The 25,567-nt window shown below is 39.8% G+C and overlaps 1 protein-coding gene across 1 annotated transcript in view; it reads left to right on the top strand.

Moving 5' to 3' along the window:
* The window catches only part of LOC149797128 (uncharacterized), a 51,881-nt gene extending 26,574 nt beyond the window's left edge, over positions 1-25,307 (top strand). Inside the window, exons 4-6 of the mRNA XM_089960717.1 lie at positions 14,985-15,193; positions 18,557-18,760; positions 24,965-25,307. Of these exons, the coding sequence (XP_089816843.1) occupies positions 14,985-15,193; positions 18,557-18,760; positions 24,965-25,204 (653 nt within the window). The 3' untranslated portion in view covers positions 25,205-25,307. The remainder of the gene's footprint in view (positions 1-14,984; positions 15,194-18,556; positions 18,761-24,964) is intronic.
* The last annotated feature ends 260 nt before the right edge of the window (positions 25,308-25,567 follow it).

Below are 25,567 nucleotides of genomic sequence, written 5' to 3'. Positions count from 1 at the left end.
GGCTGAATTCTTGACGATACCAAGGATCAAACGCTTGGGTAACTGGCCTTGGAACAGATGATCTTCGATCATGGATCGCTGTCCAACAGGAATGGTGAACGTTTTTACTTCCACGCGTCGTATGGGATACTTGGCGGTCGTTCTGCTCAACGTTTGACTGATGTCGTTTCCTACTTTGGGTAACACTTCCACGTAGAGCCTGGCTTCTTGGATGATGGTTTTGTACTCGTTAGCATGGGCCATCAGATGGAAAGCGGTACTGCTACGATTCAGTCTCAGGCGAATATCCACCCCGTTCAGTAAATACTTTTCTTGTAACCACATGTCCAAATGCAAACGATCCATCAGTTCTAAACTACGTCCTTGCAGAATTTTATTTCTACGTGTATTAAACCCCACATTGTGAGGATCGTCATCTGCTGTGAGGGCTGTATCGTTAAACGTGTTATCACCCGCTGTGTCAGGTTTCCATACAACGCAAGCATCCAGATGAGTATTCTTGGCTTCTTTTCCGTACGTCAAGAGATTTTCCAGGTAGGCACGATACGGGTAAGTATCCATGCTGCTGCTGACCAGTTTGTTATTCAAGTACAAGTCCACTTCGCTGAACAAGGAATGCATGAAATTGTTGACGGGCGCTACCCTATCATTGGCTCCAGGATTGGTGTTGTCCGTTTTGATCACTTTGACTTTCAAATACAGGTAACTGCTATTCAGATGGATGCAATCTTCGGGCTGACCTTTGATGTCAAACTCGATGGGAGCAGAATCCGCCAAAGAGGAGACGGGATGAAATTCCACCCACTGTGATTCTTGCATCGTCATCATGGTGGGTGGCATGGCAAACAGATCCAGTTCCGACTTGGAACAAGCGCAAGACTCTCGGTGCATCATTTTTTCTCTGTGTCTCAATAATCGAAAACGTCTAAGTCTCGAACGGTTCTTCTTTTCTTTGTCTTTCTAGCTTTAGAAGTGTGTAGTCTGGTGAAAGGGTGTTTTCTTCGTCGTCTCTTTCTGCCTTGTCCTTGCTGAATGCCTGACTCGGTAGCGTGCAGGGCATTTATAGGTGTTTCTCGTCGACCCAAAAGGTCTTTACCCGTTTCAAGCAAGACATATTTGCCTGCCCTCAAGAAAGCTTCTTTGGGGTTTTGTTTGTCGATGATGACATTTTGGAGAAATTCTTTGCCTTGTGTCAGTGCCGCATCTTTCAAGGCGTGCAATCCGCGTGTCACCATCGGTTTCAACACCGGTTTCAACACCGTGTCCTCGCTGTCGAGCAACCCCTCGGTACACTGGATACATGACTTACGAGTCGTGAGAGAACCGTTTTCGAAAATGGAGTTTGACCGTGACTTTCCCTTTGGTGAATGAAATATTTTGTCCCAGATCTCCTTTTATAGCAATGTTGACCGTGTCCAAATAAGACTTGCTGACGGGCAAATAGTGAGGATGTACAAATTCGCGATGAACGTGATATGTGTTTCCACCTTCCTCGTCAGTGGCTGTGGCAGAATCCACTTTGAAAGGAATGACACGCAGTAACAGCACAGAGGTGTGTCCCACCACGTTATACTCCACCACATCGGAGTACACAAACATCAAATTCAGTCCTTGGTTCAGTTCTACCGGAGAACGAAATAACTTGCTAAAAGACTCGTTGTCGTAAATGATTGGTAATTCGTTTTTCTGGATCATGACCATTCTCATGTCCATGTCTCCGCCCAACATGTCAAACAATTCAGGACAAAACAAAATGGACACGATTTTACCCCCGTCAAATTTCATCAGGAAGCGACGAGCTGCTTTGTGGTACTCCATGGTGACACTTTTTTAGACACTTTCCAAAGCTTTCAGAAACACGACATTAAATCTGGAGGTAAAATAACCACTAAAATAACAGCCTGCGGGAATGAACAAGTGGTAGGACCACTTTTGAGTTTTGTCATCATAGGTTTTGTGATCATATTTGACATGGGTATTCAAGTACTTTTGCATTGGCTCGTCATGAACTTCCACCGTAAAAAAATTTTTGATTAGGAAGGACATTGAGGACTTGGGTCGGGTGAATGATTTCCACTAAAGCCACTTCCCAATGGGCTTCGTGATCTAATGCGATGGCCTGAGGTAATTTGGCCGTGTAACAGCACAATGTGTTCTTGGGAAACACCTCCATGGAACTGTCACTGCGTAAGGTTAAGTAAAATTGGTTGTTATTGCTCATAATTCCAGAGTTCTGTGGCTGTCAGAGGCGTGTCTCCGCCCAAAATGGGGTTATTGTTATTATTGGAGTGGTGACTGGCACTGACACTGGAGACAAGGTTCCCGTTGTTCCCGTGCGAGGTGAATTTCAGGGAGGGATTAGGAAGCAGGTAACCGATGCAACTGCTCAATAAAATGGTCCACAATTGTTTGTCCCCTTGTTGCAAACTCAAATTGGCAATGGCTGCTCCGATGACACAATACACCACCAAGATTTGGCAGAAAAAGACGATTTGCGTTTAGGCACACGCTCTCCACACCACACCCACAAGGGTTGTTTCTGTAAATCTTGCAGAGAAGAACTGGGTGAAGGAGTGGTCGACGTAGCTGCGTCTGTGTGAATGGGCATGATGGTCACTTCTTTTTATAGTCGATGACTTGCGAAGCGTTGATCCAAGAATCGAAACTGGGTGGATATCCTTTCCAACGTACTTTGACTTCTTTGATACGTCGTTTGCCCACTTTACGGGTTCTGCGTTCGAGAATGCTTTCGATGTCGTACACGTCGTCTTCCTTTTTGGTGACTGGTTGTAACTCAGGCAAATAAAACGTTCCTTTAAGCACTTCTCCTTTCATGTCTTCCAATTTATAGGCGGCAGGATGACGGCCATGCACTTATCCAGTGACACGAAACAATTCGGTAGTCCAGTTAGGTAAGTATCCTTTGTCGAAAGTGCGTTTGGTTTTGCCAATGCGTACCCAATCTCCAATGGCCAACACTCCACTTTTCTTGGGACAGCCCTCGTCGGGGACGTACCAAACAGGCGCTCAAACACCAGCACTTCGTTCTCGAGAGTCAGTTCTTGCGGGACACGTCCGATGCTTCGATGGTAAGATTGGTTGTACGCTTGGACCAGGTGCGGTAAGATGTCGATGTACTTCAGAGTGTGGTGATGCGTAAAATATTTCCACATGCGTTCTTTCAAAGTGCGTTGAAAACGTTCCACGATGCTGGCTTTGGTTTCAGGATTCTCGGTAGTAAAAAAATGAATGTCACGTTTCTTTAATTCTTTTTGGAAAGCTTGGTTCAGAAATTCGGTACCTTTGTCCGTTTGCCATCGAAGAGGGTGACGACCGCTTTGTTTCAACACCCGTTGCAGGGCTCGCACTAACTCGCTGCTCGATTTGGAAGTCAAGGGCACGACCCAGGCAAATTTGGAAAAGACGTCGATGACACAAAACAAATATTTGTAGCCGCGATTGTAGCTGGCCAAATGAGAGACATCGGCTAAATCGGCTTGCCATTGATGATCGATGCCTTCCACTCGGGTGCGACTTCTGGAAAACTTGCGTCGAATGGGTTTGTGTAAAGTGTAGGTAGCTTTTTCTTGTAATCATCATTGCACTTGAGGTAAACGGAGACTTTTCAGTCGCGTTTTGGCAGCACGATACAATTTTTGAACTCCTGCGTAACCTGCAGGATGGGAGGGATCGTAATAAATGCTGGCTAACACCTTCTCCATTTTGTTGGTTTGTTAATAAGGCACCCACTCTTCGAGGAGGCTACTTTGGGTGGGACGAAAGGGTGGTTTGGAAACGGATTTACGTGTCCGATGGGCTACGGGAGTAGAAGTCGAAGGTAGTGGTGGTGGTGGAGGTGGCAATGGAATGGCTTTGGTCTTCTTTTCTTTTTTCACTTCTGGTTTCCGTTCTTTCTTTTTCACTTCTGTCGAAGGAGGAGTGGACATCATCTTTTTAAACCAAGCTTTCATTTCTTCTCGTTGGAGTGTGGGGAACGTGGTCAACAAGGATGCTGCAATCTTACTTGAAAGTGGAGCTGCTGACGGTGTTTGAAACACTTCTCGCATCTCTTCTTCCTCAGGTCTTCGTGGGGTAGCATCTCTGGTGACCCCTGGGGATGGTAGTAGTGGTGGTGGTGGCGGTAGTGATGATGGTGCTGGACGTTTCATCAAGGTTTTAAAATCTTTCAGAGTGGGTAGAGCTGTTTCGCCTAAAGCTTTCTGGTGAAAGAGTTGCAGTCGTTGCAAGAGTTGACCGTACTTTTGCGATTTTTCTGTTTCGGACAAATCTTGGCGATCCATCAAGGAGTGCAATCCGTGTTGTAACTGGGACATCTCACTCAGATTGGGATTGGGAGGTAAATGTGGGGTGCGTTGTTCTTGCCAACGATGGTATTCCATCCATCGTTTGTAAGGTACTAAAGCTAGTTTTAGTCCTTCCATGGGATGTCAGGGGTAGATTCTGAGATCTTGGGACTTCCGAGGCCTTTTTATCTTGCTCCCACCAGTCCTCCCAACATGGTTCCCAAGACTCCTTTCAGTAAGGGGCCTAGCAAGAGGGGTAAAATTCCTCCACGTTGGACTAACATCTTCTTTTGACGAATGGGAATTTTCTTTTGAACCATTTGGCGCAGAAAGTGACGATGTTTGCCTAAGCATTGTTTCTGGTGTTTGGACAAAGGGATCGTGCCTTTCAACACGTTCAAACAAAATTCGCACACGGTATCGATGACCTCTTTGGAGGCTGATTGAATGCGTTTTTTTCGTAGGGGTGGAGAAGCTTTGGACAGGACAGATAACATGTCCCCATGTTTGACTAAACGAGGAGGCAGTCCTTTCCTTTTTAGAAGAGGGATGTTTTCTGGAGGGTGACATCTTTGAGTCTTCAGCACCAAAAACACTGATACCTCTACTTAGTCAGAGACCTTTTTTATACAGGAACGCGTCGCCACTGATTGTCTTTACGTCGTATCAACTTGAGGACAGGCATGACACGTCGTGTAGGGGTAAGCAACGGACTAAATCGAGCCAGTTCTTGCTTGGACAAATCCAGTAAACTTTGTAACATGCCCGATCTCTCTTGGACTTTGATTTTGGGAGAAGGTACTTTATGAGCCGCGGCCACTGCCGCTAAATGGGAGGGTCCTGCCACTGGGGAAGTTCTTGGGGTCATCAACGGAGAAGTTCTTGGTGTGATCAACGTCTCCAAGTACTCTACAGTTCTTGGTGACATCAATGGAGAAGTGACTGAACCTGAGGCTACCGGAGACGCAGTCAGCGCGGTGGCAGGTAGTGGTTTGCGAGTGGAAGTTTGCTTCCTCGCCGAAGTGCCTCTCTTGCGACTAGTTTTCTTCTGTGGGCTTTTCTTTTTCTGGGGACTTTTTCTCTGTTTCTTTTTCTGGGGGATTTTCTTTTTCCGGGGTGGTGTCTGGTAAGAGGAGGGTTCCGCCACTGGAGAAGTTCTTGGAGACACGGGTCTCCTTGGGGACTTGGTCTTGACACCGTAGCTCTTTTTCTTCTTGGAGCTTCGTTTGACTTTTTTTGGGGGGAGAAGTTTGGGAGCATTAGGATCCCATCTTAAGAGAGAGCGAATGATGACCCCTCCTAGAGGACCGCTCCCTCCAGGTTTCAAAATGATTTGTTTTTTGGTTTGAGTGTCGATGCGGGGATCGGCCAGTTGGGTCAAAGCGACTTTGTTTCGATCGAAAAAGCGTTTGGTTTGATGAGGAATCTGAATGATCCCTTGGAGTAATTGACGTGCTGTCACCGTGAACCATCGTAAGACTTCTTTGAGACTAGGTTCTAAGACACGAGCTCGTATTTGTGGATTTTTTTCTCGACTGATGCCATACAAGGCACGAGTCAATTTGACGGGAAGATGTGACTGAAGGGACATCATGTTCACACTGTGTGAGACAGACGAAAAATGTCTGAGGTTTTTATAGATTTTTTTGGAGTGAAATTAAGTCGAGGACGGAGACGTGTACAGGACAGGCCCTCCGTCTTGGCACCAGTGGTGAAACAAGTGGGTACGAAATCGCAAATCATCGGGGGTCGTAGGTTTCAAATCGACGAGTAAATAGGCGTGTGGAGTTTGGGTGGCATCGTCGTACGCCTGAGTCAGCCAAAGCGTTCCTAACTGTTTGGCTAAGACTTGCACTTGCGATTTATCTCGAGGGCTTTTAAACAAGACCACGTAATGCGCATTGAGACTGATGATGCGATGGGCTTTACTTTGTTGAAACAAATTTTGAGTGATGTAAACGACACTGGCATTACGATGATGCCCTTTGCGCGTGAACCACAGTTTAATTTCTTCTTCGTCTTTTCCTAACATGTCGTCGAAAATGACCAAATGGGTTTGACGGGAGTCAGAGACGATGCCATCGTCTTCTTTAGGAATGCCTTCCACAAACACGATGGAATCGCCTTGACTTTTTCGCAAGAGACTGTACGCCGATTGCCACTCTTTGTAACACCACACGATGCGTTGGAGTGGACGATCGATCAAATGATGTTTATGTCCGATCAAGCGTTTGACGAATTCTTTTTTGCCTGAACCGCTAGGTCCAGTAATGAGCATGTTAAAGGGATGGCGAATATACAAAGCCTCCCAATTGGCACGATCTAAGTGTTCGTCGATGACTTTGACAGTAGAGGAAGAGGAAGCAGAGACAGCAGAGGTAGACATAGTGTGAGGAATGTCACTTTGACACGAAAACAGACAAGACAAGAGTTTATATACTTTTTCAGGACACGTTTATTGAATGTTTTAAACATGAATACGAAAGATAAAAATACATAAAAGCCAAAGGCTTAAGTACAACGATAAAAGGCACATCGAAATTATCAACGTGGAATAGAAACAAGCGTCTGTACAACATGTTTTGGGTAAGGTTCTGACCAGTTCTATGGGGGTAAGGTCACACAAGTGTCTTCCCGAAAGGGTCTTTCAGGCATGTCCACGACAGTCCTGTCCTGGGTGACGGGTTCTTCTGGCACCGTCACTAACACAGGTTGAAAAGTGACTTTTTTCCTTGAACAACTCTCGTGCATACTGGGCCACTTCTTGGGTCCAAGCCTCAAAATCCCATTCTTTCCAGGAACGGACATCTGTCCAGTGGGGGTGTAAGTCACAAGCTACACACACATCGTCATACACGTCTTGGGTAGCTAAAAGTTGACGAATCTTTTTTTCCCGTAGAGGTCGAGAAGTATCCAGATGAAACCGCAAGGCTTTGAGCAAAAGGAGTCTTTCGTGACCATTTAAGGCCATTGGGTGGTAACTACTGATCGTAAAGAGTCCACAAGGAATCGGCTGGTAAACGAAATCCTAGAAAACAAGTCACTAAGACACACACCACTTGTCGACCCAAATTGAATGGATACAGTTCTTGTAATAATCGATGGTAATGATCCACGGTTTGAATATGGTCATTGAGTTCCTTCCACTTTATCTGTTCAATCACATGTGAAATAAGCCGTGGCATGGATTCCTGATTCTATAGTCTCTTTATATCGGAAGCAAAAAAGGTACTTTCTGACTAGACATCTTCGTTCTCGAGAAGGGAATTTAAATCTTGCATACTGTAACCTACACTTCAGAGTTTGTTTAGATGTTTCCTCTTCCGCTAAGCAGATTCCACGTAAAATATGTTGATAATCCTTTAACTTGTCTTCCTCAATGCGTTGCTCTAGGTGAATCTCGAAGTAACCAAAATTATGAACATTTCGTTCATTCACTGACTCAAAGTATTGAACAAGGTCTGACCACTGAAACAATTTCTGACCAATCAGTTCTTTTATACCATTCAGGTACCAGTGGCTCAAACACTGGTGACGTAACGGATGCAATTGTTCTTTACGTTTGACTTGTATTTTGACCAGCTCTCGGTAAATCCTTTCTCTCAACTCCACAGGCAAAGCACCAATGTTCTCTTGTAAAATATCCATAAAGAGGTTAGTCCGTACAATTCACAATCTTCTCCTAGAGGAAAAGTAATTCACATAGTGAGTAATTTCTGACCACTGCCATTCGGGGTAACGACCAAGAATGTCACTGAACTCTTTTGATGCAAACGGTCTAGAGTGATATAATAGGACGAATGCATACTTGACCCAGAGAAATCTAACACTTTGATTAATTTTTTTCACTTTCCTCTTGTGAATTTCTCGGCACAAAAGTTCTACAGTTACCCATTGAGATTTCACTCTGGCAAGCCCCTGCCAAACTTCCTTGTAAATCTTCTCTTGCAGTTCTTTAGGTAATGATTCAATATCGTTTTTGAAATGAAGTTTAAATACTGGTCTCGGTGATGTCCAACATTTGATTCCTAGCCAATCTGGTTTCTTCTTCAACGACATGGTAAGTTACTTCAATGTCTCGGTCCCACTAAGGGTAAGTAATGACAATTCGGTGACCATCGAGCATGTTCTACGTAGGCCGAATCTTGTGGTTCCCAGTGGTGAAGTGACACACCGCAACTGAAGCACTTGACTTTATCTCCTTCGCCCAAGTAGAACAATCCGGCTCTGGCTAATTCTTCGGGGGTCGGTCCTCCCAGATACTTAGGCCATTTTCCTTTGAACGGTTGAAGACGATTTTCAAAGTCGCAGTATTCCGACAAACGCACAGGGAACGAATATTCGTCTTTCACAGGTTCGTTTCGATGAGCGTTGGGTGACATGGACAGGAGTTTGCTCAGGGCTGGATGACATCCGACGGGAGGTAGACGTGAAGGCTGACATTCCCCTTTAAAACGAAACCCAGTAAAGTGTCCAAGAGGACGACTGGCATCGCTTTCGCATCCCTTTCCATGATAGGGGTAGTAAAAACAAAGTTCCCATGATGCTTTACGGCATCGCTAAGGTCACAGCGTACAGCATCATTCCCATCGCAAGGCTCACAATCGCATTCCACTTCAGAAGCCCCACACTTGAAGTGTGCCTGTCTAAACTTGTTTTGTGTTTCTCTGAAAGTATTCATCTTGTTCGCTTGGTCTTGGTAGTCACAATGAATTATCGATCTTGCCTAGGGTTCCTTTTTATATACAGACCAATACCGACGTGTCCATACGGTAAGGTGAAATGATTGGGAAGTCGCACTCGCTTCTGGTACACGATTTGATAGACTTTTTCCAAGGGTCGACTGACAATGTGGTGAGTGGGTAAACGTACAATCTTGTTGGGTTGATAGGTGGTCACTTTAAAGTGTTCATCTTTTCCAGACTGCAAGGCTTCCTTCAATACGCCAAAGTTCACCACTCGACTGGTACGATAATTCAGAGTCAATCCTTTCACTTTACACTTCGTGTGCACTTCTCCTTGTTTGTCCCGGTATTCGTAGCCGTAATGTTTAGGACCGCCACTGGCGAAACTTAGAATCTTGTCGTCGGGGTGCTCGTCTGTCCAGGCTCCTAAACGGTCTCCTTCGATGTCAGGGTGCTGTTGACTCGGGTGATGGATGTAAATGCAACTGTCCGTGTCAAAGTACAGGACACGTTCCCCTAACAGTTCTAAAGCTTCATACAATTTTAAGCGAGCATGAGCTGTCACGGAAGCCGCAATAATGACATTTCCAAAGGGGTCGTCTTGTACAAAGTCCAGATCTTCTTCGTAATTCACTAATTTTGTCGTGAATCATCTGGCAGTAGCGAGAAGGTTCTGTCAAATATTCCGTCTTGGGTAAACACGGGCATTGTGCCATTTTACCCCACAAGCAATTTAACATCACTTTGGCAAACGATCGCCTGCCTTCGTTTTTCTCGATGTGATCTAAAGTGATGCCTTCTTGTGCTCAGTATTTCTCTTTGAAAATCTTTTGGTCTTCGGGAGTGTGACACCAGGACGGATAGCCGCTGGCTTCTTGCTTTAGTTTCAAAAAAGCATCCACGTAGTCTGCGAAAATGCCTTTCTGCGTGGGGTCACACAAATAACCAAAAATACAATAAAAGAAGAAAAAATATCATTCCGGATGGTAAGAACATAATTAAGGTGTGGTCTACTCCAACGTTTCCTATCATCTTAAAGATGAATTTTTGTGTTTTGTGTGTGAAGAATTTTGCTGTCATAAGGACAAAAATGATGCTGATTTATGTGTAAAAATAACGTATCCTTATGAAGAATTTTTGGCCTGTAAATAGAAACAGACACAATGAATTAAAAACAAAATCAATCATACATTTTTTAAAACAATCTATACTTTTAGCGATAATTTTAAAATATCATTGCTGATGTTCCATAATCTATAATATTAGTAGGATGTTAACATCACAAGTAATGTGTGATATTGTTTTACTTACGTGCACTAAGTAGGTTAGAAATATACAGACATGGTCTACACACTTAGTATAGTCTATATACGGACAATTGGACAGAACCAGAACGTTTGTAATGCGTCTGTGTATCATTAGTCAAGTTCTCTGCCATCATCAATACCTAAAGAGCAAAATGAAGCAGGCAATATTCCAGATTACTAATGAATTCCATTGTTATGTATGAGACTTTTTTATGTTAATTTTCAAGATTTTTAGGCTTTGAGATATGGGGTCTCTTTTCACTAATGTGGCAACACTGACATGTTTAACTGGTTAGTTCATCGTGCTGCATGTGAGAAAGCTTGCCAGTAGCTTCTCGTGGGTCGGTGGTTCTTTCCCGGGTTTTCTCGGGTTCTTCCTCCACCATTAATACTGGCCGCCATGTATAGCCAATCGCGTGCTGAAAAATGGCGTTAAACCCAACAACAACAACAACAACAACATCATCGTGCTGCCAGTAAACTTTTACAAAATCGTTCAACGTATCAACGAGCATACATGTGGATGTCATTGGCGCAAGAACTAAGGTACCAGTTAAATTATGTATTTCCACATATCGGATTAGGAAGACATTTTTGATAATTCGTGTCTTAAAGTACACAGAAAACTGTTACTCCCAAACTGATACATTGTTTTAGACGTACACATATATAGATAGTGACCTGCCAAAAGAAGACTCACCTTCGAGTGTAACATGAGCAGACAAACCTTACGCACTTGGGTTGTTCATGTGTATAAATCAGTCACCACTATGACGTTTACGTCAGCAGCCCAACCCGTATGTACTTTTGTTTATGTGCCACTCCAATAAGCATAACGCACAAATGCATTGTTGAGCTGTCCAGTGTCTCATTGGTCAAGAACGCATCTAGTAGAAAGGTCTAAATAAGATTTGGGAGCGTCAACAATGCACATATTAGCAAGGTCTAAATAGCACCTGGAAGCCTCGTGCAAACATCTTCATTTATAAGTTTTGGCCTCTAAAATACCTAAGGTGAGACCAAAGGCTCCGCCAAGTCAATACTATTTAGGTAAAAATATATTTGCTAATTAAAATGGAATGTGACGAGATGGCATTGACCAGATTAAGAGGTGGATGCTTCTCAAATATTTAGTTAGAAACAATGAGCAGAAGGATGCCACAGAGTAACGGCGGGGTGGGGGGCTAAAAGTAAGTGTAAGAATTCGAAAAAGTAATTATGCCAAATAGTGAAACTGCAATTTAGATCTGCATTACAAAAGCTTTAAGAAAATGTATGTGGGGTGTTTTACGATTGAAACATTTCAGCAACTGACTGTATTAATATTTGCAAAGCTTGTTGTTTTGGGGACTGGAGTTTTCGCAGTTTCTGGGACAACCAAGAAATTAGTAATGGTTGTCTGATGGCACATGGCATTATGGTCTTAAACTAAGTAACAGAAAAGAGTGAAGACCAAATGGTTAGTAAAATTCAACAAATAATATATTTCCTTCGAATACAAAGTTTTGATTTGAAAAGAACGTAAAGTATTGAGTTAAATCCCAAATAGTCCTAAAAGTTCTATCACAAGTCCAAATGTATAAAGTTATTAACGAATCCCAGTGATGTTCCGAATGAATGCCAGTATTGAATATACTGAAGTATCAATAGCCTGGAATATGGCGATGTGTTAAACAGTCTTGGTGTATCACAGTGCTATAATCCAAAATGTCATTGAATGAATTCACAATAATCCTAAAATGTTACTTTAGTCCTACGGTCATTGCACTCTATGCAATTCCAAATAATATTTAAAATAAGTAAATTAAATCCTCTCAACTGAATACAATTTGATTCCAATACGACTCATTTTGAGGTATGGAATGAATAAATTCTGATGTAATTTTGTATACTTCTCCACTTGACCCGTGTCGAAATTACCATTTTCTGAAAATACTCTGTCATCGTAATGGAAGTTTCCATCAAATTCAGTTCCAATTGTAGGGCAGTTCCCGCGTTCAACCACTTATTTTTTCTTTGAATGGTTCATTTGTGTAAGCTGGCTGTGTCTCAGACTGTATGTAGTTCGTTTTTATTGCATCATACTTGTTGATTGAATCGATGAAAAGCCTTAACTCCAATACAAAATTATCTAAAAATGTTTTTCAAACACGATTTGTTAAGGTACTTAGGTTTGTTTCTGAAAGTACCTGTATTTAGTCATGCATTTTGACCGATTATATCAATCGACGACGGATAGAACCTCGAATCAAAGAGACAGTGCAACACAGTACAAAGCAGTGTCCGGAAATCAATCGTTTTGAAAAAAATCCCTTTGCTAGCCGCGCCACCCATATACACAACTTTCACGGTGGTTTCAAAGCAATCAGTGCTGTTGACCGTGTACCTGAACCATTTAAAAAGACTGAGACGAACCTCTCGGTAAACGAGGCAGTCTTCGACATTATCACTTGCACGTGACATGTCAAAATTATTCCCTTTTAAACGGTCACATTAAATTTTAACTGGCCAGTTCGGTCCAGATGTTTAGTTAATGCGTTTGTCGCGTACCTCAGTTCTGTCGCTTTTGTCGTTCATGCGGCCTGGTCGCAGCATTCGTCTACTAGTAACAACATTTAGAGTGACAGCATCTTGTGGCTCAACGGGGTCGCATAAAGTAATAAGATGAAGTGTAGTGGTTATGACAACAGCAAGCCAAATAGCTGGATCGCACACCACTAAGCGGACAACACCTGTGATTGGGCTATAACCTGCAAAAAAATAAGCTACGGGTGTGGGTGAAAATCACTGTTATGACGCTTTCCGATTCTTACTGATATTGGTAAAGTGGAAAATAACAACATAAATTCAAATTAAAGAATAAAATACTATAACTACAACTAAACCCGGTGCGGGGTCTACATCAATATGCTATAGATTTGACCTATAACACGTGAATTCAGTGGTTTGTGACTTATTTAATAATCAAAGATAACAGAGAAAGCTTTACAACTTATAAGTGTTATTCCCTTCCAGGTTCAAGCACTCATGCTCTTTCTGAGAAGCGATATAATATCAGTCTCTCTTCTAGCTGAAGATGTTACCGCCCGTATTAGTTGCAATAGACCAACAAATTCGATAATGTTTAAACCAATGAATAGTGACCAGCGTAAGACAATCAACCAATTAAAAGCGCATGCAAAAATACTTCTTATTTATAATAAAATTAGTTTTTACAAGCGGACTGAAAGGGGTTGGGTAATGTTGAGGAACACATTTATCGTGATACTAAATCTAATCCATTGCACTTTCATAAAGAGAGTTGCATTCTATCTCCTCAGATGATTATTATGCTGTGATATATCACTATCTAATTATTGCTGTTTTTTATGGATCGCTCTGTTTTCCAGGTTTAGATATTGTATTTACGAAACTGATTGCTTCTCTTGCTCGGTACGTTTTTCTCACTGCGGCTGTTTTCAATATACTGAAACAAACTGTACAATTTACACTAAAGCATAGAAGAACTATATATTCAGAGAGAGAGAGAGAGAGAGAGAGAGATTTGGATTTTTAATGTAGCTTTAACAATTTTTTCAGTCATATCGCTACGATGTCTGCAGTGTGACAGTTTATAGTGACGTCTAGCACTGGGGCATTATGCCGCAGACATGTATCATGATGTCCCACCCAGTCACATTATCCTGACACCAGGTCGACCTGTCCTAACACTAACCTCTTAATGCTGAGCACCAAGCGAGGCAGCTGTTATTACCATTTTTGTAAGTCTTTGGTATGACTCGGCCAGGGATCGAACCCACGACCTCCCGCATCTAAACACTAGGCGGCCGGAACGATCTGGAGAGGGAGAGAGAACACGATAATTGGGCATAGTATATTCATTACAACATCCAAATATGTGTAAACCTTTGTGTCAGGATTTTTTGCACGCTCTGTGCACTGTAATTTAATATTTCGTGGTTCAGTTTGTCGCTTTGGAAAGATGCTTTTTTATTTTAAAAAAGGTAATAAATATGTGCAAGCTTTTATACGTTGTATAACCCTTCATGAGGCCATTGTTGTACACGTTGTATAACCCTTCATGAGGTCGTTGTTTGACACGTTGTATAACACTTCATGAGGCCATTGTTGTACACGTTGTACAACCCTTCATGAGGTCATTGTTGTACACGTTGTATAACCCTTCATGAGGTCATTGTTGTATACGTTGTATATCCCTTCATGAGGTCATTGTTGTATACGTTGTATAACCCTTCGTGAGGTCATTGTTGTACACGTTGTATAACCCTTCGTGAGGCCATTGTTGTATACGTTGTATAACCCTTCATGAGGCCATTGTTGTATACGTTGTATAACCCTTCATGAGGTCATTGTTGTATACGTTGTATAACTCTTCATGAGGTCATTGTTGTATACATTGTATATCCCTTCATGAGGTCATTGTTGTATACATTGTATAACCCTTCATGAGGTCATTCTTGTATACGTTGTATAACCCTTCGTGAGGTCATTCTTGTACATTACATCATTCGTGAAATTTTGATCATAAACATAAACTTTCGTGATACCTAAGTCTCACATGCTGAAACCTAGGATCTGACGCGTGATGAAACGGTGATCTAAACCTCGACATTTCACCTTAAATCATTTCACTATCTTTGCAACAGAGATAAATATATCTGCTTAAGTTAGGAGGATACAGTCGGTAAAGTTTGCCAAGGAGATAACAATGATACTGCAACTTACTTTCTCATTATGTGTAGCACTTCCGTTGGAGGCATATCTTCTTCAGCAGTTGGCAACAACATTGACTGTAACAAATGGTGCATACTGGGGAGATTGGCAGAGTCCCGAGTTTTGTCCCAACGGATCGTTTGCTGATGGATACAGTATGAAAGTAAGACGTGACATTTTCATTTTGAATCAAGCCTGCGAAATGCAAACGCGAAAAAAGGAGCATAACTTTTTGCCATATTTTTGAATATATTTAGAAGATGTATATAAAAATGTACGTTAAAATCTTTCCTAAAATAAAAAATAAATAAAAATAATGAATAAATCATTTGTCTGGATATCTGTTGAAGGAAAGCAATATCGATTGTTTGCCGCCTCAAGTAAACCGCCAATAATAAACCCTTTCGAGTAAATTTTAATATATACAACACGCCGACGATTCTAATCGGAGCTGAGCTGTGTATTAAATTATATAATGTTATGTATATTTAATTTAATTGTTTGTTTGTTAGATTTAATTTTTTTATTCCATTAAATGCTATTATAATTTAACACATGGTGGTTATTTAGGGTCAGGTGACTTTTTCCACCACAATTTAATAATAAGCCTGTTTATGTTTACTTGTTTAAGAAATTATTATTTCTTATTACATGCGGTTTTCTGGGTTCTATCGAGTGACAGGTTATGAAAAGATGGGACCTCCTTGATAACTCCGGTCGATAATGCTTCATGTAATTTTCAACCTTTTGTCCTTACACCGACAATGGAAAACAACCGTTAGATTACGCAGAGTAGCCAGTCTATGCTTTAACATCGTGTTAGAATACACAGAGTACATAGAGTCTCGTTTCATTATACTGTGCTTACAAATAAACGGTACCAAAACTTGCATAATTTGAAAAAATGGGACAATGCGGTTTTCCAAGATTTAAAAAAAATGAGATATAGTCAATCACCAAATATATATTACAATAAAGAAACAAATATTACCTTATCAAAATGCACGAGGGGAGAAGAAAATCAGATAATCCGTTTAAAGCGGATATATTGTATTCTTCTTAAGCAAGTTTTTGATAACTTTATGATTTGAATGTTATTTTAGTTTATGTTTGTTCTTGTCAGTTTTGAGCGCTATTCCATTTCTAATGTTAAGAAGGTCCCTAAATTCTTACATCAGAATATGTTTCTGAATTTCTCTCAAAGAGATACATGCGTCCTAGCTAAAAGAAACAATTTTTGTATTAAGTAGCTAATTCAGAAGATTGCTGTCATAAAAATAGTGTCGGTCTTATCTATAGCGTGTCGAAGGACCACGAATCATAATAATAATTTTAAATACTTTCACAGATTGGCCCATGTTTTCTTCTACTTTATTATGGCGATGACACCTGATAGGCTAATAAACAGCTGGATGCGAATCTGTTCAAAGTGTGATGTAAAAAGGCACTTTTAGTACATCTTCACGTTGACCATTTCAAGAAGCTATACCTTCATTAAAGTATTGTACAACATATATCTTTCTCTTTCCTAATGAATATGTATTGGAAGAAATCTGCAAACTGGGATATATGAAGAGATTTTAAAGATTTAGTTCTAGATTTTTTTAATATATTTTGCAAATTAAATTATGTGATGACACAGAATTAAGTTGGTTTAGCAGGAGATGAAAAAGAACTGGCTGACTTGGTTGAGCGCATCGACACAACCTCTACAGCATACGGTATAGTCCGATAAATCAACCCCACAAATCTGTGTTGATACTGATAGACGATGTTGTGGGTATGATGTCATCTGTTCATTAAAATATGCAATTTTGATGCATGCAAATCATTCCGGAACAAACCCTCATACACTTTAGACACACTGGTAATTTTTAACAGCCTTATCAAGAGCGAAATTCAAAATGACCACATGACAGATGGTTGTGCTATTCCAGGTGGATTTACAAGTCTCCAAACATATGATTTGCTCAATAAATATAATCTACATGTCACCAAAAGAATCCTTCGGCCGACGGTAGCTGCACAGTCACGAGAAATGCCGGTAAGTGTATGAAATATACACCGATGTGTGCAGGCAAATTTGGATGGAAATAATTGCAGCTTTTAATGAATACGTGATATCATCCCCTCACCCGAAAATCAATATCATCACGGGTGAAGGGCTGATTTATCGGTCTACATACGGTATGGAGATTATCGCCGAAAAAAAAAACCTGACGTCAAACAACACCAACGGCATCAGTGCAGAAATAAAGGTCAGTGGACATAGGCTGGAAAGAGTCACAAGGTTCAAGTACTGGAGATCATTTATCACAGATGAGGGTTCCAAATCAGAACTACTTTGCAGGATTGCCCAATAACAAGGCTGAGATCAATATTTAAAGATACCAACATTAAGTCTGATGCGCTCGATTGTCATATCCATCTTTCTATATGCTTGTGAAACATGGACGCTCACATCAGATCTACAAAGAAGGATTCAAACCTTCGAAATGAGATGCTACCGCAAGATCTTGGGCATCTCATACATTGACCATGTAACCAACGAAGAAATCCACAACATGATCCAACGAGCCATCGGATCCTCTGAAGATCTTTGACCACTGCAAAAAAGCGTAAACTGAAGTGGTACGGTCATGTCTCAAGATCATCTGGACTGACAAAAACAATCTTGAAAGGCACAGTGCGAGGGTGCAGAAGAAGAGGCAAGCAGAAAAAGAGGTGGGAAGACAACATTAAGGAGTAGACAGGCATGGGATTTGGAGATTCCCAAAGGGCAGTAGAGAACAGGGAAAGATGGAGAGAATTGGTTGCAAAGTCAACTGTGGTGCCCCAACGACCTCTTGGGTTAAGGGTTTGATGATGATGATGATAATGATGATGATGATGACACAGAGTGAAACATCAAGCAGTTGTGTGAGACCTGCAATCAGACAGGCTAATGATAATGTGAGTTCCCTCTTTTTCACATCATTAGGACTTTACACGCGTTATGACCGTCAACTACTGTTATCACCTATGCATTTAATTTCAGTGAGAATCGAGATACATCAAACTGTCTGACATTTCAGAACGCATCGTACACTGATATCACATGGTCTCTTAAGGGTTTAGCGTTTTAAGATATGCACAAAAATACACATGTAGCAATTTATTTTTGCACCGGTTTCCGACTGCCATCTGCTGAGCGAACTGAAACTGCCGTGAGAAAAACATCGCATGCCCTGCCTACTCTGACATGAGACAAGAATTGTGTTCTTCCCCTGTTTCCTAGTGTGTCATTTACGTTAATCAACTGTTTTCTCTTATATGTGTGTTGGACATCTGCATCAAAAGAGCTGAACTATTTTCAGAAATGAATATGATTTGCACATTTACAGGCTGAGATTAAAGAATTGTCACAAAACATTTTGACGAATATTGTATGAAATTGCCGGAACAAATCGCTCATTTAAGTAATTTAAAATTATTTCTCCATCAGATTAAAAGTTTAGTGAATTTTGAAATATTTTTCTTTTAAAAGATTGAACCCGTCCAACACGGTGGTGACGATACCGCTTTAAATGCAATAAAACTGAGGTGTGTATATAAGAATGGTGCTTTTGCTGGAGAAGTGACGTCAGGACAGGGTCCTTGGGGCGAATGGCATGCAATGGACCTTTGTCCATCATTACAAGGACATCGCTCTTTTTTGACTGCCTTCGCCCTAAAAGTGGAGTCTGACCAGGTAAGACTTTAAGTTGTCAATAAATAATTTCCTTCACTCGTGTTTTGTTTGTTTGTTTGTTCCTCCTTTTTACATTTGGATCGCCCACATTCCACCCCTCGCAAAAAGAACCCTAAAACGTTTTTGTTCATCATAAAGTCAAAGGACCCGAAAAGGATACACACCGAATTAATTACCTATTGGAATAAACAAATGACTCCAAATAATTGCCTTTGACTGGTTGTCTGCATTTGATGACGTAACGGTTAAGGTATGAATATACTATTTTCACTTCTTGATCTGTTTGCATTGATCGAGGTTGTGAAAGAAGTAATGAAGGTCAAAGTAAAACTGGTTTCTTCAAAGTCAGTGTCAAATTGGACAATATTACTCCACGGAGTCCTTCTAGCAACTAAATAATTTTAATATTTATGTTAGTTATGATGAGGACTTGCAGAGTTTTGAGCTTAAATCTAGATACACTATAACAACTCCTACAAGAAGACTACACATCGATTAAGCAGGATACACTGTAATAATTTCTGCTAAAACAGAATACTTCTGTTAAAGCAGGATACAATATAACAACTTCTAAAAAACTATATATTGGTTAAAACAAGATACACTATAACAATTCTCACGAAAAGACTACACAATAACGAGGAGATAAAGCTAAACGAGCATAGAGAAAGTAAGAGCATGGAAAATGAATGCATAAATAAAATAAAACTAAATCAGATTTACAGTTTTCGTACATGAAATGGCACTATATGAGCTATGTCATTAAAACAGGTTTAAAAACCCACTAGTCTACAATATTTTATAAATCGTCTGCTTCAGAGATAAAATATTCTATTTATTATGGATTTTGATGTGATGAATTCAAATATGACACTTAAAACAACAGAATGGCTACTGTTTCCATGATATTTAAGTTTTTAGATTTTACGTATATGTATATTGTGTACATAGTCGAGTTTTAATGAAAAATTGTAAACCTAGGTCTTTCATGTGTTTATGGTTGCTTTACATGATGATATTTCAAGTGTCCTGTTTATGTAACCCATATTCAGTGTCTATTCGGCGCTTCTTGGCTTGTCTCTTGTATTCATTAAACCGAGCATCGCTTGTCACTGTCCAGCAATAGTCTGCAAGCATTTTTGGGCTCCATTTGCCCTGATAACGTTTCTACATTGTTGCAATGTCCTGGTGAAATAACTCGCCGTGCTCTTTGCTCACTGCTCCGCAGTTCGGTGGAAACAATCTAGATGAGAGTGCAACAAATGTATCTTTAGTGACATGTTGCAACCAAGGCTTTTATATGCCTTGAGGAGGTTTTCCGAAGTCTCTCTGTAGTTGTCTGCCTGTTGTTTCCGAGAAAATGTTGACACTAAATGGGAGGCTTTCCATGCCGTATTTTCCTTGCCACGCAGTGCACGGTGAAATGCATCATCTAGAAGAAATTCACGAATATGAGGACCAACAAAGACACATTCCTTTATCTTAGCTTCACTAAACCTTGGAAAGTTTTCACGGAGGTATTTGAAAGCTGCTTGTGATTTGTCCATGGTCTTGACAGAGTTCTTCATCAGACCCAGCTTGATGTGCAGGGGTGGTAACAAAATCTTCCTTGATTCAACAAGTGGTGGATGCTGAACACCCAGGCTTCAATGACCGTCGGAGTGGCTAATCTATCTTGATGTAGTGGGAATCTCTCGCACGACTATCCCATTCGCAGAGAAAATAGCAGTACTTTGGGTATACATTCTGTAGAGCAAGCAAGAGAGCAAGAACCTTTAAATCGCCACAAAGCTGCCACTGATATTGCTCACAGTTTATGCACCCCATAAGTTGTTTCATGTTTTCATAGGTTTCCTTCATATGGACTGCACGACCAACTGGAATTGATGGCAAAACATTGCCATTATGCAGCAGAAAGATCAAACACTCGTCTTCGATGAATCAATGAACAGTCTCCACTCGTCTGGATCATGAACGATTTTGATGGTTGCCATCACACCATCAGTGTTGTTGCAGGCTACACTATCACCTTCCATGAAGAAGAATGGGACAAGATCCTTTTGATGGTCACGGAACATGGAAACTGTATCACCTGCCAGGAGATTCCACTGCTGTAATCTGGAGCCCAACAGCTCTGCCTTACTTTTGGATAGTTCTAAATCCCTGACAAGGTTATTCAGTTCACCTTGTGTTATGAGGTGTGATTCAGGGGAGGAGGATGGAAGAAAATATAGGTCATGTGACATTGATGGTTCAGGACAAAGTTTCATCCCCTTCCTCCACATCATCTGACTCGAGTGAAAACTATTCTGGTGTATCAGGAACCGGCAGTCCTTCTCCGTGGGGTACTGGGCATATAGCTGATGGAATGTTTGGATAATGTTCAGTTCACTTTTTCTTCTTTGACGCACCTTTCCAAATAACAATTGCTGATATGATATGTTGGCTCGCTCGAAATCATTGTCACTGCAAAAGGCATAGATTTCCTTTTCCTGTTCAACCACTGGCGAAGATCTGCTGGACAAGTGTGTTGCAGCATATGTGTGGGGCCCACCTCTTGTCCTGATCTCGAATTTTGCAGCCAAAATAAAGATAATAGGCTTTTTTAACCATAGTGGTTATGCTGCGCATTTGTGATGCAAAAGTCACTTCACCACAAACGTAGCATAAGTTATGTGCATTGTTCAAACTAGCACGAGGCATATCTGCTCACTTAGGCCAAACAGAATTGTGTCCCTTTTGCAATATCAAAAACTGACAAATAAGAGAGCACCATCCCGGAATGATTTCTAGAGGTGATATAGGACAATTTGTTCAGCAGTTAAGTAAGCTTAGTTAGAAAAACATCATCAATGACTTCTAGGGATAACATGATGCAATTCATATCATGTATGACACAATACGAGCTTCACATTGCACCATTCATTGTTTTACCTATAAAACAAGTACTGTCCAAACCCAGTCATAGATTTATTCATAGATCCAGTCAAAGATGTATTTTAGTCATTTCTGATTTAAACTGAGATCCTTTCTCTTTAAAAATCGCTTATCCTCGGCCATTCCCAAGTCAAGGGTAGTATTTACTGACCCAGTATCATTTCTTTAAAACTGGAGCCAATCAACAATTTTAAGCATCATTTTCGTTCTCAGTGATCCATGATTAATAAAGTTTGACTACATTTATTTCGGAAGCATTTTGGCTGTAGATCAGTGAAATCAAACAAAAAACAAGCAAAAAGTAAAAGTACGAAACAAAACGGAGGGAAGAGCAAAGGAAACTATTACTAAAACTATGAGAAACTAATAACTACATAAAAAGCATGACATAAAACTGACATACATGACGTAACATATACCCTTCGGTTATAGAAAGACAAACATGCACTATGCCCTAAGAAATCGAGATAAAGAAGAAACAAAATGTGACGTAAAACAAAGAGCTTAAATTGTAACATAATCATGCCAATAATAAAAAGCAAGTAGTAGTCAAAACTAAAAGTGCACGAAAGGCATAAGCTACACCTGTTAAAAAGAAGACTTCCAAGATATTGCAACATAATACCGAAAAGTCGACACATATGTTTTTGCACCGTTGAGTCGGGTGTCATTATGGACGAAGTCTTGCAATAACGTTATTTAGGAAAATTATCCTTTTCCTTTTGATGCAGTCAATCATTCACATCATCTAAATTAATGTAAATTATATTTGTTTGTTTGGAATAAACCGTATAAATGGATTTTTCACGTATGTAGCTATGTTTATTAAAAACTCCTTACTGGAATCAACCATAGTATCCCTTGTAAGTGATCTGTAGTTACTAAAAAATAATGTTACACGGGTTTCACGTTTTCTTATTGTGCTTCACGTTTCCTTAATTTCATTTACGTATGTAGCTATGTTTATTAAAAATTCCTTATTGGAATCAACCATAGTATCCCCTGTAAGTGATCTGTAGTTACTAAAAAATAATGTTACACGGGTTTCACGTTTTCTTATTGTGCTTCACGTTTCCTTAATTTCATTTATGCAGCCAAATGAGTTTCTATAAAATAGATGATTTGATGCAAAGCATCACTTATTTTATAGGAGAGACAACTCAAAGGTCAAGCTTTATTAATAATAGTCCTACATCTATCGAACTGTATTCTTGGGTCCCTTTTTAGCACTATCCATTTCACGTATACGTAGCTACACGCTCTTTCAGTCATATAGATTGTGCTCCTGGTTACATCTTTTTATATTTGTTTTCTTTTAAAGCCTATTAGTATTATAAATGGGGAAGTACCTAGACCACACATTTCGTGCATTTAAAGGATCTCTTGTAGGAAGTACGAGACCATTGAAAAGTCAATTTGAAAATCACTAGATCAGCGTCACATGGGGATATTTATCTTCCATACGACTAGATCACTCAATCTATAGTACAAGTAAATACAGTACAGTGTGCTTTGATTTGCTAACGCTATACCACAGTCAGATCAATTTTGTTTTCGTTTGCATCTTTTTATGTCCATTTTTTTCCCAAAGCCTATTTGTAGTATAGATGTGGAAGTACCTAGATGACACATTACGTGCCTTTAAGTGTTCTCGTATAGAGAGAACGAGACCAAGAAAAATCAAATTTCAAATTCACCAGATCAGCGCCACAAGGGGATATTTAGAAAATCATTAAAACTATTAGGCCAATCAGACTGAAGCATAAGTAAATACAGTGCAATTGTTTTGATTTGCCAAGTTAGTGACTAGCTGGTGAGAGATTTAATTGATAAATCAGGTATGAATGGTATGACAATTGTTTTGAGCTACAGGATGGCACTATTTCACAAAATTCATATTTTACTGTTGACATTGATCTGACCAAAATTGTAAAATTAATTTAGATTCTAGTGTTGTTGGAGACAGCATACTTCTGCATTACCCGTTTATATTTATCTCTATTTTTGAAGCACATAGTACTAGACACAGTCAAATATAAGAAACAATCTTGCGGCCAGTGGTTTTAAGGGACATCTGATTTGAAATCATTCTAAATTAAAAGCTGAAATTATAAGTTTGGAAAATCATAAAACCTGAATGAAATAAGAGGATGTGTACTGTATCCCTATTACACGATATATACTGGAAGTAGGTCACTACGATTTATTTTCTTTCATTTAATTAAATTTTGTATAAAGTTGCATTTAACTAAACCTTTAATTCAACTGCATAACATTTCTTATGCATATATAAAGTGTCTTTGTGTCAATGATTGTTGATAGTAAGGTTCATTTGTAAACAACACATTTCATAGCTAACTTTTGTCCATGATGGTAGATTATAATTTAAGATAATAAAAAAATGTTAACATGGCCTTTTGACCTTTGAAGGTTGTATAATGCACATCTGCCTTTTGTTTTGTTTGTACATTACAAGTTAATATTTGAGTTCAAGGTCTAGCCTTAGAATGATCTAGAAGATAACTTGTTTACGAAACTGATGGGAAAATGACCCACACCCTGGTCATCTTATTGTGTCTTAGGTTTTTATATAAAGTTCTAAAGTAAACAAAATTCTTCAATTCTTCATTCCTACTTTAACTTCAGATGCATTTAGATATAATTTGTTAGGAATCATTTATTTAAATATTAGTCATTGGAGTTACAAAGTGCTCATCAACATTTCGGACTAAATCACCATTTTGGGATTATTATGAATTCATACACGGACATTCTGGATTATATCATTATACTCCATGACTGTGTTTACATCAGCTCATCCAAGACTATAGGCACACCAGCACAATTAATAAGGAAATTAATTCCCAACAGTCTGTCCGTTTGGACTTGTGATATAAGTTTTAGGATTTTCTGGGATTTAGTTCACAATTCTGTAAGTTTCCTTTTAAATTTTCTCTCTATTTTTAGGGAAATAAATTATATATTAAATTTTACTAAACTTGTTCGATTGACTTTTTCTGTTACTTATTTTAAGATCCTATAGTCGTTACGATCTACATGCATGCATTTGCGAACAACTGTATCATCAGGAGCAAGTATGTTTCTGTTAAATGACGACTTCACGGCTAACCACTTGCCGTGAGTTACTGTTATTCTTCTCTGCCTCTCTCTCTCCATTATTACAACAGACATTCTGCTCATGTAATCCAAATACTTCATCAGTTCGTATTATTATTACTATTATTATTATTATTATTATTATTAAAGGGAGGCGGAGATGATACAGGTGCCAATGCTGTAAAGTTTTCGTGCTTTTTGACCGGTTCTTTGGAGTACATTCTTGCCCCTAGTGATGGCGAAGGTCCATATGGTTCCTATGGAAGTTGGAGTGACAGTTGTCCACTCGGATATGCTATCTGCGGCTTAAAGACCAAGATAGAGGGTAGCCAGGGGAGCGGTGATGACACATCATTAGACGATGTCCAGTTTTATTGTTGCAAATTTTGAAGGACGTTCTAAAATAATTACTCTGTTGCTTTTCCAAATTGCCGTGCTTATTGTATCACTCGTGTCAGACAATAAATAATATAGCAACGCTCATAAGATATAAGTATCTTCACAACAGTTTATCATATTATAATTAGTACAAATTATCGATAAAGAAGAAATACAACAACGATGAGATTGTTCAATAAGTTATGTGTCCCACAGTACGTGCTTAACAAATGTAACCTTTAACTCCCGTCTCCACTGTCAGCAAGTTATCAGTTAGAATTTTGTCTTGGCTTATTTATATATTTATTTTGGTTATGACTTAGAGATGACACCTCATATTGGTCAAATAGTGAAATATGATTCGTGAATTCAGTT

This window comes from Sinohyriopsis cumingii, chromosome 6 (genome assembly GCF_028554795.1).
Source record: "Sinohyriopsis cumingii isolate HCF-2022 chromosome 6, ASM2855479v2, whole genome shotgun sequence".
Taxonomy (NCBI): domain Eukaryota; kingdom Metazoa; phylum Mollusca; class Bivalvia; order Unionida; family Unionidae; genus Sinohyriopsis; species Sinohyriopsis cumingii.
The sequence above is the reverse complement of the archived record's forward strand: the minus strand, read 5'-3'. Positions and strand labels throughout refer to the sequence as shown.